General features: G+C 46.3%; 1 protein-coding gene across 1 annotated transcript in view; it reads right to left on the minus strand.

The window, feature by feature from the left end:
* Nucleotides 1-10285, minus strand: part of STARD8 (StAR related lipid transfer domain containing 8) — a 142100-nt gene extending 131815 nt beyond the window's left edge. The window contains exons 1-3 of the mRNA XM_073360982.2: nt 10218-10285; nt 8422-8638; nt 5231-5820 (exon numbers count right to left, since the gene is read on the minus strand). Coding sequence (XP_073217083.2) covers nt 5231-5782 — 552 coding nt within the window. The 5' untranslated portion in view covers nt 5783-5820; nt 8422-8638; nt 10218-10285. The remainder of the gene's footprint in view (nt 1-5230; nt 5821-8421; nt 8639-10217) is intronic.
* Between the last annotated feature and the right edge of the window lie 3857 nt (nt 10286-14142).

Consider the following 14142-nt stretch of genomic DNA (forward strand, 5'->3'; position numbering starts at 1 on the left):
AGACAGGTGATTTTTTTTCACCTGCTTGCCTTAAAAACAGGGATAATATAACTTGCACAGGAGTGTGTTGAGAGGCTTACTTAATGTTTATCAGGTGCTAGGAAATCCTTAGCAGAGCAGCACCATAGAAGGGCAAAGAATTATTAGAATCTTTTATTATTAGCAATAGCAGCATATCTCACATGGCAAACATATAGAGAAAGTCCTGCGCTATTTACAGCCCAATGACAGACCCAATCCTAGGGCATGACTTAACTCTGTCCTGCAATCCGCACCTCTAGAATGACCATCCCAAACACCAATGCTTTAAATAAAAGCTCTGCCCCAGGGAGTACACTTAATAAAGGTACAAACTCCCTTTGTGCCCATTCCAATTTTCTATTGGATCTTCTCCTGCACACCTCTGCAGCTCCAGCTGCTTCTTCAGAGCTTTCACAAAACAGAAAAAACAGGAGATCGCTGGGAAACTCAAATCACGCCAGCAAAACGTGGACATCTGGCAGGGCTGCTGAGAATAATCCAGGAAAGGTTAGTGTGTCACAAAGGGCCATAAACACAGGAAACACCCGCATAGTGCACAGAATCCAGTTAGTCAACTACATGATGGCTCGTCCCTGCTAGTGCTTGGCCACATATGCCTCTGATGGCCAAAGCATTCTCATCCGCTACAAAATACACAGGGAACAGAGAGACTTTTGTCTTTCCAGCTTTCATGAGCAAAAGACATGAAATAAACATTATCAATCTACCTGTACATTTTAACACATAGTTCTAATGTCCTGGGAAGATCCCAGCCATGTCCCTGAGCAGGATTTTGAATGAACTAACAGTGAGCAGTCTGCATCCAGAGAATCCATGTCAGATCTACTGAGCTCACTATAGGCTAGGCCAGGATTTTGGGAGTTTAATCTGTGCATCATGAATTACCCACACATAATCGCTATCCTATCTCAATGCTTGAAAACTTGAGGAGCTTTTGGTCATGTGGGATGGAATATTAATTAATAAATAATTTAGCAAGAGCAACACAGGACTGGGGTAACAGAGGACTGCAGGTCACAAGTGAGGCACACCAGCAAAGTTGCATGAAATGCCAGATCCAGGACATAGCAGGGGCCTGCAGGTCAGGACTGAGGTGTAGCATCCTAGGAGTAGAGACATGAAACTTTTATGGCATCTGCTCACCACTCTGCTTTTCTTGCCATCATTGCTAGCAGCCTCTTGCTTTCAGGGGCATCACAAAAGGTATCTGAAATGACCCCACATAATTCATAGCTTCCTTCAACAGCCTGGCATATTCATGAGAAATCCAGTCATTGCCAGAGATGTTTATAAGAATGATGCAAGCTTCTAGGTGACGGGAAGCCTGCAGGAACACGTCAGGCAGAATCCAGCTCTTGTGTAAGTGGACCCAATTCCACTGATGTCAATAGTTACACCAGAGCTGAATTTGGGCCATTTGCATTGCTGCTCACACCCTTTGGAAATAGAAGAAAAATCTGCGGGAGCTGCAGAAATCAGATTCTTTTTATACAAGCATTATTTACAGAAAATTCTTTAGCCATGCCCCCTCCCCCGCACAACTCAGATGGTTTCTATAGGACACAAGAGGAGTACAGTATTTCCTTACTAGAGGGTATGCTGGCAGGAAGGCCACTGGGCACTATCTGATGGGAACATGCTGCCACTCGGTGGCTGTATTTAGAAATGCAATGACTCCCAGATACCCTGGAAAAGGGCTGGGCTGGCTTTGTCCATGCAACCTCCCTAGTCTAAAGTAAAACAAGAACTAAAGTTAGAGGAAGAAAATGGACCACAGAATTTTTTATTTTATTTTTTGAGAGAGGAACCTTTACTCTGATTGTTTTGAGACTGAAACAGCAATGTTGCTCCAAACCCAGAACAATGCTGGGTTATATGGGGTCTTTATTTGCTTTGCCTTGCCTTCCTCCAAGCACTCAAAAAGATTCTAATGAAAATTAGATTAAAAAACCCCTTGTTTCTGGGTTTCAAATTCACCAGCAAAGTTTCATCCAAAACCAAATTTTCAAAGTCAAGTTATAAAGCTCTTGACAAAAAAAGAAAAGAAAAGAAATCCTTTCCACTTTTAAATCATAAAAGCACCCCCAGGCTGATAAGTGCAAGCCCAGCTGCCATGAATGAGAAAATTTCTGCACCCCATAACACACTCGCCTGGTCCCTATTCCTCACAGGGTGCCTCTTCCCCAGGAATCTCCCACAGAGAGAGCGGGCGGGATGCCAGGCCACAAGGGTTACTTTGCTGATTGCAAGCCTGCATTGTTTAGGGCTTCTGTCTCCGTCACTGCAAAGAATTCAGAAGCCCTGAGAAAGAAAATATGCAGCAACCACATCCCAGCTTTCTTGGCTGCCTTTGTTTGTCTCCTTAAAGAGGGACTGAATTGTGGGGAGAGGGAGGTTTTAAATGAGCGTGCTGTATAAATGATTACGCCATCGGTTTATAATCCCTAGACAGTAACACAATATGAAGGTTCCAGGCTTGAAAGGAACCAGTAATTACAACATAAGAGAAATTCAGCAGTTCCTGCTGAGATCTGAACTTCAGTTTCTGCATGCCTCTTGCAGAAGTCGATGGCATCAACACAGTCCCCTGCTCAGCCTTAGGTGGGAGTGGTAGCATCAGTTACCACAGGAGAAATAGAACTTCAGTCTCAGGACTGGGCAAGTAAAGTGCTTTCCAGTTCACATGAAGGAAGGAGACAAAAAGCAGCAAGACAGTGAGGGTCTGAATGCCCTCCTCTTTCCTACCTGCTGCTGCCCTCCCCTGCTCTCATCCCTGGTGGCAGCAGGTAGTAGAGTCATAAGCTCTCTAGGCCTGGGACTGACACTTATGTGTTTGTACAGCACTTAGCACAATGGAGCACACCTACAATATAAATCATAAAAGGTAGCAACTTCGGGCTGTTTAAGGGAGCTGAAAATACTAGTTGAAGCCATTTGCTCTAGGTAAATGCAGAGAGGGAAATGTTTAACTAGAGATCAGCTGGAAGCAATAACCACAGTGATGCGGGATATGTAATACATTATTAACGTGACTTTTGCTTTCGCTCCACCCATGCTGCATGGGTAACAGCCTCTTTCACATTCTCTTCCCACTCATCTTTACCACACTCTCTGCTGTTTTCTCCCTGCATATTTACACACTTTCAAACTGTAAGCCCTTTGAGGCAGAGCCCTTATCATCAGAGTGTCTGCAAAGGGCCTCACATGCCATTAAGGCCACAAACAATGGTGACCCGCATGTGAAAAAATGGTGAACCACTACAGGTTGGAGGCTCACATGCGAGTCTAATGCTGTTCCTTGGAGATGGTGTTTAATCCATAGCCGACACATTTCTTCAGCCTAGGGATACCTTAGGCCATCAGCTGACACCAACCCTTTCCACCACATAGATGAAAGCTCAGCCCTTGTGCGGTGCACAGAGCAGCAGAGCATTCAAGAGCACTGAGAAATCCCACATGTGGAGAAGTTGGCTCCTGTTCCTGAGACTGTGAAACACGCACATTACAACAAGAAAATGCTTGTCCCAGGAGACACAGCCTTCTCATTCCAGACTCTCTGCTCAGAGGCATAACAGGGCTTCAAAGAGCCCACAAACACCTGCCACAGGACATGCTTCATGGGGGAAGAGCATAGGAGCTGGCTATCCTGCAGGTGAATCAGATCAGGGAGCTCCTGGCTTCTTATCAGCCTTTCCCAGCCATATCAGATGCAGTAAATTACTCCCTCCAGTTAGCTCATGTAAACAAACTACCACAGTACAAAGTACCACAGTAATAAGCAACAAGAGCCAGGGAGCTTTACATGTCCAGCAGATCTGGGGCTATAACCTGTATCTGCCAGCTTCTAGCCTCTTGCTCTATCCTGCAGATGTAGGGTGACCAGATGTCCCGATTTTATAGGGACAGTCACACTATTCTGCGCTTTGTTTTATATAGTCTCCTATTACCCCTCACCCTCTGTCCCCATTTTTCACACTTGCTATCTGGTCACCCGAAGTAGGCCTCACTTTGCAGCCCCTGGGTAACCACTTGTTCTGCCAGAGTGTATAATAGAGCTCGATCCAAATTACTGCATGGCATAAGCAGTGGCAGGTGTCAAATAGAACTCAGTTTAGTTTGGGGTATCCATTTTCTTCACGTTGCCCAACCAATCCAACTCTGGCTTACACAGAGTCTACAGCATCTTTTGTAAATAGAAAAAAATAGGGCCACTCTGTTCACTAGGTGCTCAGATTCCACAGAGATGGGCCCAGGAAAGGCAGAAACTAGTAAAGACAGATAGTTCTCTAGAGCAAAGGAATACAGCTGATCATTCAACTAAAATGATCATTAACTTAGAGTAATAAACAGGGAAAAGGTTAGGCAAAGGGAACAATGGTCATTTTGAGACCCTAACCATTGACCGACTCTGCACCGAGTTTTACTGTGCTATTACATACCCATGCTGCAGCAGAACAAGCCTCTTCCTCACAGCCCCCAAAGTGGAACAACTGTAAGCACAGGGTTAGAATAAGGGGGAGAATTGCAGTGGAGCAGCTGGCTCAGCAGCGAAAGAACAGGCCCAAAGTCAGCATCAAGTTCTGTTCCACAGGCTTTTAGTTATGATAAAACAAAAAAGTGGTTTTGCATTCCCAGAAAACACCAGGCGGGGTAAAGCCCGATCCTGTAACAGCTGGGCACAGGGCTCCCTTCCCATTATTTAGGGGTTGGTTTGTTTGTTTTTAATAGTGTTTCCTGCAAACCCTCCAAGAGCCTGACTGGGCCTTCAGTCCCCAGATGTGCCTCATTATTCCACCCTGTACACCTCTGTGAGGTCTAAGCAGGGAGTTAATTCCCTGCATGCTGTAGGACCTCTGTATACAAGAATAGTCCAGGCTATAAAGTCTCAGCTCCATACACAGAGGTTGAGCTGTGCAGCTTCACAGGCCTGAAACTAAGAAACCCAGAATAGACAGAGAGATTCAAAAGTGGCTAATGATTTTGGGTGCTCCTCCTGAGACACATTGGAGGGGCCTGAGTTTCAGAAAGTGCTCAACACTTGCTCTCTGAAAACCAGGCCCCATTTCAGGCATCTTAAGGTAGGCACCAATGATGGAAGCGGCCCCCCAAATCACCAGTCACTTTTGAATGTCTTGGCCCTGTTTGAGCATATGCCCCAAAGACGGCAAACAAGTCAAGATGAACTCACCACACAGCAGGGCCATGTCTCCACTTCCTCGGGGTCTGGGCGGGTATGAGAACATATGTATTTTCCAGCTCCATTGCTCTCACAGGGCAGAATGCATCGGTCTCTCTTCAGTTCTGGTCTGTGGTGTTCAACCTGCCAGGCTGGATCATCTCTTCTCTCCCATTCACCTCCGGGTCTGCGTTTCAGATGAGCAGGGCCATTAAAGATGAATATGTCAGCACTGCTGGGAAGTCCATTCCCAATAACAATGCTCCCTCTGCACCAGACACAATCCTCAGTGAAGATGATAGCACTCAGATGATGCTTCAGGACTCTCATGGGTTTGATTTTTATTGTCCGTTCAGGGAAAAGTTCTTCTGAGGCGGGTGGACACTCATCTGCTATTAATGCACAGTCGAGCTCTTCTTCGGGATTAGGTGCATTGCACCTCATGCAGAAAAAGCCACAGAGACCTTCTTCACCTCGAACTACAGGGTCAAAACATAGGACCTTATCATTCTGACCTGGGGTAAAAGACAGCTTCCTCCTGTGCTTAGCATTCTTTGGATCCATGGCCCACGAATGGAGATTACCACTTGATTAAAGGGGCACTAGCAAGATGAAAAACAGATATTTAGCAATCGTTCTTCTCTGTGTTAGTGAAAAACACCTGGCAATGCTTCTTTAGATCTGTTTGCTTTACTGTGCTGCTTGCTCCTTATTTCCATTTCTCTCAGTTTGGACAGGGACACTACGTTATCTGTGGTACTGTGGAGTGCAGTCCACACAACTGAGACTCAGAGTTCTATTCCTGGCTCCACCACTGGTCTGCTGGGTGACCTTGAGCAAGTCATTTCACTGCTCTGTGCCTCAGTTTCCCCCATCTGTAAAATAGGGACAAGGGTACTGATGTCCTTTGCAAAGGGCCTTGAGCCCTACCAATGGAAAGTGCTATAGAGATAGGTATTATATACTCCCCTTATTGTTTAGCAGAGCACCTCACAACATACAATACATTTATTAAACACCCTGTGAGGTAGGGCAGTCCCATTATCCTCATTTTACAACTGGGAAACTAAGGCACAGACAGGTTAAGGCCACTCGGGAATTCTGGAAAGGAACAGGAACTTGAGCCCAAGTCCAAGACTAGCACCTAATCACTGGACCTTCCTTCCTATCCACTGGCTGTTCAGTTAGCTTTACCTTCTGGTTTTCTCAGTGCTCCTGGTGCTTGTACTGTAAACACTGCAGGGGACCAAGTCTCTTTTCACTTACTTTTTTTTTTAATCATGAAAAATACATCACTATCAAAACAGCCAAACCCACAAAACCTAAAGTAGTTGGTAAGAGTCACTTTTATGGATGTTCTCACATCCTTGTTACTTTCAAACCTTGCAGAGACCCTTGTTGGGGCAATTAGGCCCCAATCCTATAAGACAGACCTAATGGGCTGTCCCTGGGGTCTTTGCACAGCCCCACTGACTTGAGTAGAACTTCACACAGTCATAAGCATTCACCTGCACAGATCCAGCTGCAAGTCTGCAGACATAAGCCCCAATTCCAGAAACACTTTTGCACATAAGTAACTTTACTCACAGGAGTAACCCTTGCTCTCTTTCTAGAATGGAAAATTAGTTACAAAGTAAGGACATGTGCAAACCATAAGCCTGCCTCTTGAAAATCAGGCAGTAGGTGCTTCACAGAGTATTTAAAATATGAAAACAAAAACAGAGCTCATAAGAATTCTTAAATAGAGAAACAAAGCAGCAACAACCTATATCACCATTCTCTCCATTGCAAAGTACACAAACCACCAACCAATCAAATTCAAGTTTATTGCTTCTTTTTTTAATTAAAGAATCCTGTGAATGGTGGGTTTTGGTTCGGTTTTAGATTTACCATGTAAAGCACAGGTGGCCTGGCTTTCAGAGGTGGGGAGCTCTAGTGTTTTAAGATAGGTGCTCTTGTATGTGTTGAAACATAAAATGAGTGGTAATAAATATGATTGTATAGCGTTCTCGCAACATTATTTCCCATCTATTTGAGATTATCTCATCTTTGGGAGACAGGCCATTTCTTTATGGTCACAATTCCCATGTTCCCTTCTACTTGGGTTTAACGCTGTACATGTCTTATTTACAATACAAAATTCCTCCTACCTCTTAGAGAAAGCCAGCATTTCAGAGCATGTTCTGTGCACTAGCAAGGTGAGGAAGCTTGGGGAGTAAAAGGGTGTTGGGAGTGGTCCTGTTGAGGCATGTTCCACCTGGATGCTGTTGAAAGTTCTCTTTCATTCCATCAGACACACAGACAAACACACACACAACCCAGAATATGGTATCTCAGGTCTATAACATACACATGCAAGAGGAAAGTTAACCTAAAATAGATAATAATTGCCTCTCTAGCTTGCAGTGTTAGCAGAGATAACTAGGGGTTTGAATGAGCCACAGAGACCAAACTCCATCTCCAGCGGGTCCTGTGTCAAGTATGAAGCATGTTGGTGTGGAGGAAACTTGCACAACTGTTGCCCATCTTGCATCTCTCTTACAGACAGAGGATTTCAGTCTCCAGGGCTTTTATTCACATAGAGCTCCCTTCCACTGCTCCAAAATACAAGCCCACACAAACATCAGATTGAGCCAAAACAGAAGGCCTGGGAATTCCATTGGTGTGTAGCAGTGCCAGAAGTACCAACAATTTAACAACCTCCTACTATTTATTTTGCTGCATGACTCAAGAACTATCTAGTTCTATCTATCTATCTACTACTATACACACATGCTCACTCACAGCTCAGGGAAATTGGCTGAGTCTGGAATAATGAAACTATACTGTCCATATGGGTAAATGCATTTTTTTTTTAAAGATCTGTATTCTCTCCAGGATTCTGTCAGTTTTCCCTTTATTTCTAACCCTCAGATGCCCTAAGTCATGTTCACACACACTCCAGCAACGTAAGATTGGACACAGCCCTCTCTAGACCCTGTCACTGCTGCTGCTGGACTAGCCAGAGAGAATTGCTAGGGGGCATTGTCTGTTCTACCTCTGTGGAGTGAAATCATCCACTTACTAGCTCCCCACCACATCATTCCTCCTCCTGTGCTTCAACTCTTAGACTGCTCCATGCTTTGATCAGACACATTCTGCCTGATGACAGGACTGCATGTAACCTGTATTCTCCTGAATCCAGCTTGCCAGTTCCTACTCACCTTATCGGTCCGTGGAACAACTCCATCCATAGCCATCCTCCAGCAGGATAATGTTTCCTAAAGTGAGCACCCCAGCTGAGAGAGGCCAGGGACACAGCATCACACCCAGTAGGAGGGGGCAGAGCCTTTGTTCCAAGGAGAATACAGACAGCATAAGGATTTAGCAGTCCCAGGCTTGACTTCAACCTCCTGCTGTTGCTGCCATTTCCTCAGTCACCTATGAAAAAAGGCAAAGGCTCGATGAGATTCTATGAGATTCTGCAGTTTTAATTCAGCTTTATCTGCAGACTTATCACAGCCTCCTTCCTCCCAGAATTCCCCCAGATGGGGATTTTGAGTCTTCTGGGCAGGTTTCTTTTCCATTATTAATTTTTGGCTCCCCTGCCAGGGACATCCCAGTCACTTGGCGAGAGACGCAGCCTGAAGAGAAGGGCTTAGGAGAAAAAGGGGAATCTGAAATCAGGCGTTAACTGGAAAGAGGCTAGTGATTAACACCAGAGTTGCATCCAGGAATTTAATCCTTTGAAGAAGAAAAGTTTCCTTTCAAACAACGTTCCTACTGCACTTCCCAAAAAGAGCCCAGGGGAGAACCTCAGTATCCAGGCTGTAGCATACCCTCTGACATTCATGGCTGCAAGCAGCCGGCTGAGGGCAAAACGGTTCTCACCTTTGCCTGCCTGGTTACTGGGCTGCCACCCTTCTAACTCAGAGGTCGGCAACCTATGGCGAGCTGATTTTCAGTGGCACTCTGCTGCCAGCCTGTGGTTCTGGCCACTGGCCCTGCTCAGCCCGCTGCTAGCTGGGGTCTTGGCCGCCGGCCCCTTGCCAGACCGCAGCCTGCCTGGATGAAAGGAACCTCTCTCTCCCAAAAGAAGATAATGTATTTACAGACACTGGAAAACTCAGCAAGGGAAAGCAAGGGCAAGGCTCACACTCAACTGATAAGATCTGCATTTTAATTTAATTTTAAATGAAGCTTCTTAAACGTTTTAAAAACCTTATTTACTTTACAGACAACAATAGTTCAGTTATATCATACAGACTTATAGAGGGAGGCCTTCTAAAAACGTTAAAATGTATTACTGGCACGCGAAACCATAAATCAAGGTAAATAAATGAAGACTTGGCACACCACTTCTGAAAGGTTGCCGACCCCTGCTCTAACTCTTGGCTGGAAACTGCTCTGGGACACCCGGAACACAGGAAGGGAGGTAAGAGAGGCGCTGCTGAACTAGAACCCCGGGTCTGCCCGCCAGGTCTGGAGAGTTCAGAATTTCAGGCCCTGGCCCCATCCCCTATCAGGGGCTCAGACAAGAAGCCTGCATTCCCCCAGGGCTGAGCTGGCTCTGTGCTTGGCGCGGAGAGCCCCGCCGCACCCTCCAGGAAAACGTGAACCCTTCAACCCCCTTCCTCGGCAGCCAAGAGGGGGCATTATCTCAAGGGGTGAGCGACAGACTTCCAGCCTTTTTTTTTTTTTTTCCATCTACCCCACCATAACGTTCTCCAAGCAGATGCTAATAACCAAAGCGCCCCTGGCGCTCCCCGAAATACGACCTGCAGCGGGCGCAGCTTCCCAGCGGCAGGCCGCTGGAATCAGAGCCGAGGGCAAGCCCCTGCCCCTGGGGCCTCTCCCCCGCGGCTCACGCAGAGACCCCGGAGGAGCCAACCTGGCGCCTTTGCAAGAGCAGCGGATCCCGGCTGCCGCAGCCGGGTTTCTCCCGCCCCCTGCGCTGCTGCCCGGAGCGGAGCTGGCAGGTCGCCGCTGAGGGATGCGCGGCCCCGCGGCGCCTTCTCACCCCCCGAGGTCCGGCCGTCGGCCTCCGGCGCCCGGCTGCATCTTCGCCCCGCGCTGCTCCCAGGCAGGGGCTTCCCCCGCTCAGCTGCCAGCCGCGGGAGCAGCCGCGGACGGGCTGGGGTCCCCCCGCCCTGCCATGACATCACCCTTCCCGGCTGCCACACGCCTACCTGGGGGAAGCCGTACACCGGGGGGAAGAGAGGAAGAGGAGGAGGAGGAGGAGGAGGAGAGCTTAACCCTTTCCTGCCCCGGCCGGGGAGGAGGGCTGCTGCTGGGCTCTCAGCGGCCCAGTTTTGCCACTGACTCGCTCGGGGGCAAGTAGCGCAACCGCCTTCGGCCTCATCGTCCCCGTCTGTAAAAGGGGTCTGCTGCTGGCGTGCAGCGCGCTGAAGGGGAAGCCTTGGAGCAGGGCCGGGCCGGGCCTTGCTGCCCCCTGGCTCTCATGGAGGGGAGCTACTTCCTAGTACAAAAAGCTCAGACCGCTTCAGCTGGGGCAGCTCATAGCCCTCAGGGGTCTGGGTTAGCCCAGCTTGCTAGGTGGAGATGTTGATCCTAAATCCCAGCCACCGCTGCTGGAAGGGGTGGAATGTGGCTGTGGGGAAAATCCCCGGGTAGGTTGCCTCCTGGCCAGCGCTCCCTGCTGCCCAAACCATCTTATCACAAGATGGCTCCAGGCCCAAGGGGCAGAATTCTTGCTGCCACAGCAAGTCTGCCAGGGGAAAAGCCCCCTTGGGATTCACCTGGTGGACCTGCAGAACAGTCCCAAGTCCTGGGCCCCAGAGTGAGGGAAGAGGATCCAGCACTGCACTTAGATCTGGCTTCAGGGATTGACATACCTACCTTCTGCTGCTTTGGAGTGCAAGAGACTACTTGGATCCAGAATGCAAACAATGTTCTCTATAACCGAGGGCTGTGCTACCCTTAGCTCCAAGGCCAGATTCTCAACTTTAAGCTACCTTTGCACCTCCTATGTTCTGGGCTGGAGTCAGAGCCCAATGTAAATTAGAGCAGCCTCGGTACTGCTCTAATTTACACTGAATCTGTCCACAGCCCCCAAGAGTGTATTCCAGGGGGGAAATCTGCTATTTTAGATCTCATCATGTTGTCAGAGCAGCATACGTTACACCTCAGCACAGCAAAGCCTTAGGTTCCAAGGCTGAGGACCTAGGTTCTCCCACATGACAATGCAAAGCACAACTGCTAGGTCACTTAGCTGACCCACAAGCTCCTCCTAGAAGAGTTTGTTTAAAAGGTGGAACACACATGCACACTCCTCACCCTTTGTGTTATCTCCCATTAGAATTGAGATAGAAAAATCCAATTAGATCATCAGCCCTTGTCAATGCGAAGCTGCCCCACGTAGTGCATTCCTAAGGGTTTTGTCTGGTCCAAACATGAATAACTCCCTCAGTGAGAACTGTGTTCCCTAGTTCTGGTCCAATTGACCTCATTGTGACCTAAATTTTCCTTTGCTCACTCTCATCACTTTCTTTCTACTAATTGAAACCCACCTGAAAGGAACACAGTGAACTTAGAGTTAGACTCTAAAAAGGGGTTAATTTTTGACCAGCTCTACCTTCGAGCAAAAGGGCAATTGAGGGTGGCGGGGGAGTGCTGAAAATATGTTCTGGTTTTTGGCCAGCTCTTGCTTGAAGTAGTTTCAGGTCTATCAATACCCTTATGCCCCTCCAAAACCCTTGCGGGTTTGACAGTTACATTTTCCTATTTTTTAAAATGCTTTTCCCTCTGCACTGTAGCAGCGGAAGAGACTCTCACAAACAACTGATAGTACGGGGCAAAAATGACAAGCTAACTCACTACACAGGGAAACTAGTGAAGCTGTCAATACTCAAACTGCTAACAAGTTCAAAAAGCGGAAAACTGAATATGAGAGAATGACGCTGTTCTGGGATCTTTCTGTTCTGGTCATACCCGGTGTCACTTGTAACAACAGTAAGTGCAAACTTTCAGAATTTTCGCTTGCATTTTGTTTTCACTCACTTGTGAATTTCTCAGAAATTTTCCTTTGGCGCTGAAACATCACATGCTTGGTAACAGGCCAAAGGTAAATGGGTTAGAAAATATTTCAGTCCCCAACCTGAAAACTGCCTATCTTAAAGAATTATTCAGATTTGTTTTGGGAAAACATACGATGTGGGGTGAGATTTTCAAAGCTTTCTGCAGAATTTTAACCACACAACTCCCTCTACAATGGATGAGTGTAGTGTGATAGAACTTCCACACTGCTCTGAAAATTCCAACCATGCTAAATAACCACCAACTTCCTTAAAAGTATAAGTAGAGCTGGGCAAATATTGTAAACAAATTTCCAAGTATTAGTCCAGACTTTAAAAGAATTTGCTTTGACTGTAAAAAGAAAAGGAGTACTTGTGGCACCTTAGAGACTAACCAATTTATTTGAGCGTGAGCTTTCGTGAGCTACAGCTCACTTCATCGGATGCATGCCGTGGAAACTGTAGCAGACAGCTACAGTTTCCACAGCATGCATCCGATGAAGTGAGCTGTAGCTCACGAAAGCTCATGCTCAAATAAATTGGTTAGTCTCTAAGGTGCCACAAGTACTCCTTTTCTTTTTGCGAATACAGACTAACCCGGCTGTTACTCTGAAACCTGCTTTGACTGTAGTCACTTTCTGTGACTTTTCTAGCAAAACTAGTTTACTGATTAAAAAAAGGTTGAGAGGTAAATAGCAGTGTCCCCCCCAAGGATCTGAACAGGGACCGGTGCTGTTCAACATACTCATAAATGGTTTTGAAAAAGGGGTAAGCAGTGAGGGGGCAAAGTTTGCAGATGATACAAAATTATTCAAGATAGTGAAGTCCAAAGCTGACTGCGAAGAGTTCCAAAAGGGATATTACAAAACTGGCTGACAAAATGGGAGGTGAAATTCAATGTTGATAAAACCAAAGTAATCCACACTGGAAAACATAATCCCAACTAGACATGCAAAATGACAGGTCTAGCTGTTACCACTCAAGAAAGAGATTGGAATCATTGTGGATACTTCTCTGAAAATATCTGCTCAGTGTGCAGCAGCAGTCAAAAAAGCTAACAGAATGTTAGGAACCATTAGTAAAGGAATAGATAAAACAAAATACCATAATGCTACTAAATAAATCCATGGTAAACCCACACCTTGAATACTGTGTGCAGTTCTGGTCACCTCATCTCAGAAAAGATATTAGAATAGGATAAAGTACAGAAAAGGACAAATATTATTAGAGGTATTACTGGAACAGCTTCCATACAAGATTAAAAAGACTGGTTTCAGAGTAACAGCCATGTTAGTCTGTATTTGCAAAAAGAAAAGGAGTACTTGTGGCACCTTAGTGACTAACCAATTTATTTGAGCATAAGCTTTCATGAGCTACAGCTCACTTCATCGGATGAAGTGAACTGTAGCTCACGAAAGCTTATGCTCAAATAAATTGGTTAGTCACTAAGGGATGAAGTGAGCTGTAGCTCATGAAAGCTTATGCTCAAATAAATTGGTTAGTCACTAAGGTGCCACAAGTACTCCTTTTCTTTTTATTAAAAAGACTGGGATTGTTCAATTTAGAAAAGAGAGAACTAAGGGTGGATATTATAGTTATAAACCCATTAACAGTCTGGAGAAAGTGTTATTTACCACTTCACGTAACGCCAGAACCAAAGGTCACCCAATGAAGTTAACAGGTTTAAAACAACAAAAGGAAATACTTCACATAATGCACAATTAGCCTGTGGAACTCATTGCCAGCGGGTGTTGAGGCCAAACGTATAAACCAGAGTTCAAAATTAAATAAGTTCATGAAGGACAAGTCTCCCAATGGCTCTTAGCCAAGATAGTTAGTGACACAGCCCCAGGCTTTGGGTGTCCCTAAACCTCTGCTAGAAGCGGAGACTGGATAACAAGGGATGGGTCA

This window comes from Lepidochelys kempii, chromosome 9 (genome assembly GCF_965140285.1).
Source record: "Lepidochelys kempii isolate rLepKem1 chromosome 9, rLepKem1.hap1, whole genome shotgun sequence".
Classification (NCBI taxonomy): domain Eukaryota; kingdom Metazoa; phylum Chordata; order Testudines; family Cheloniidae; genus Lepidochelys; species Lepidochelys kempii.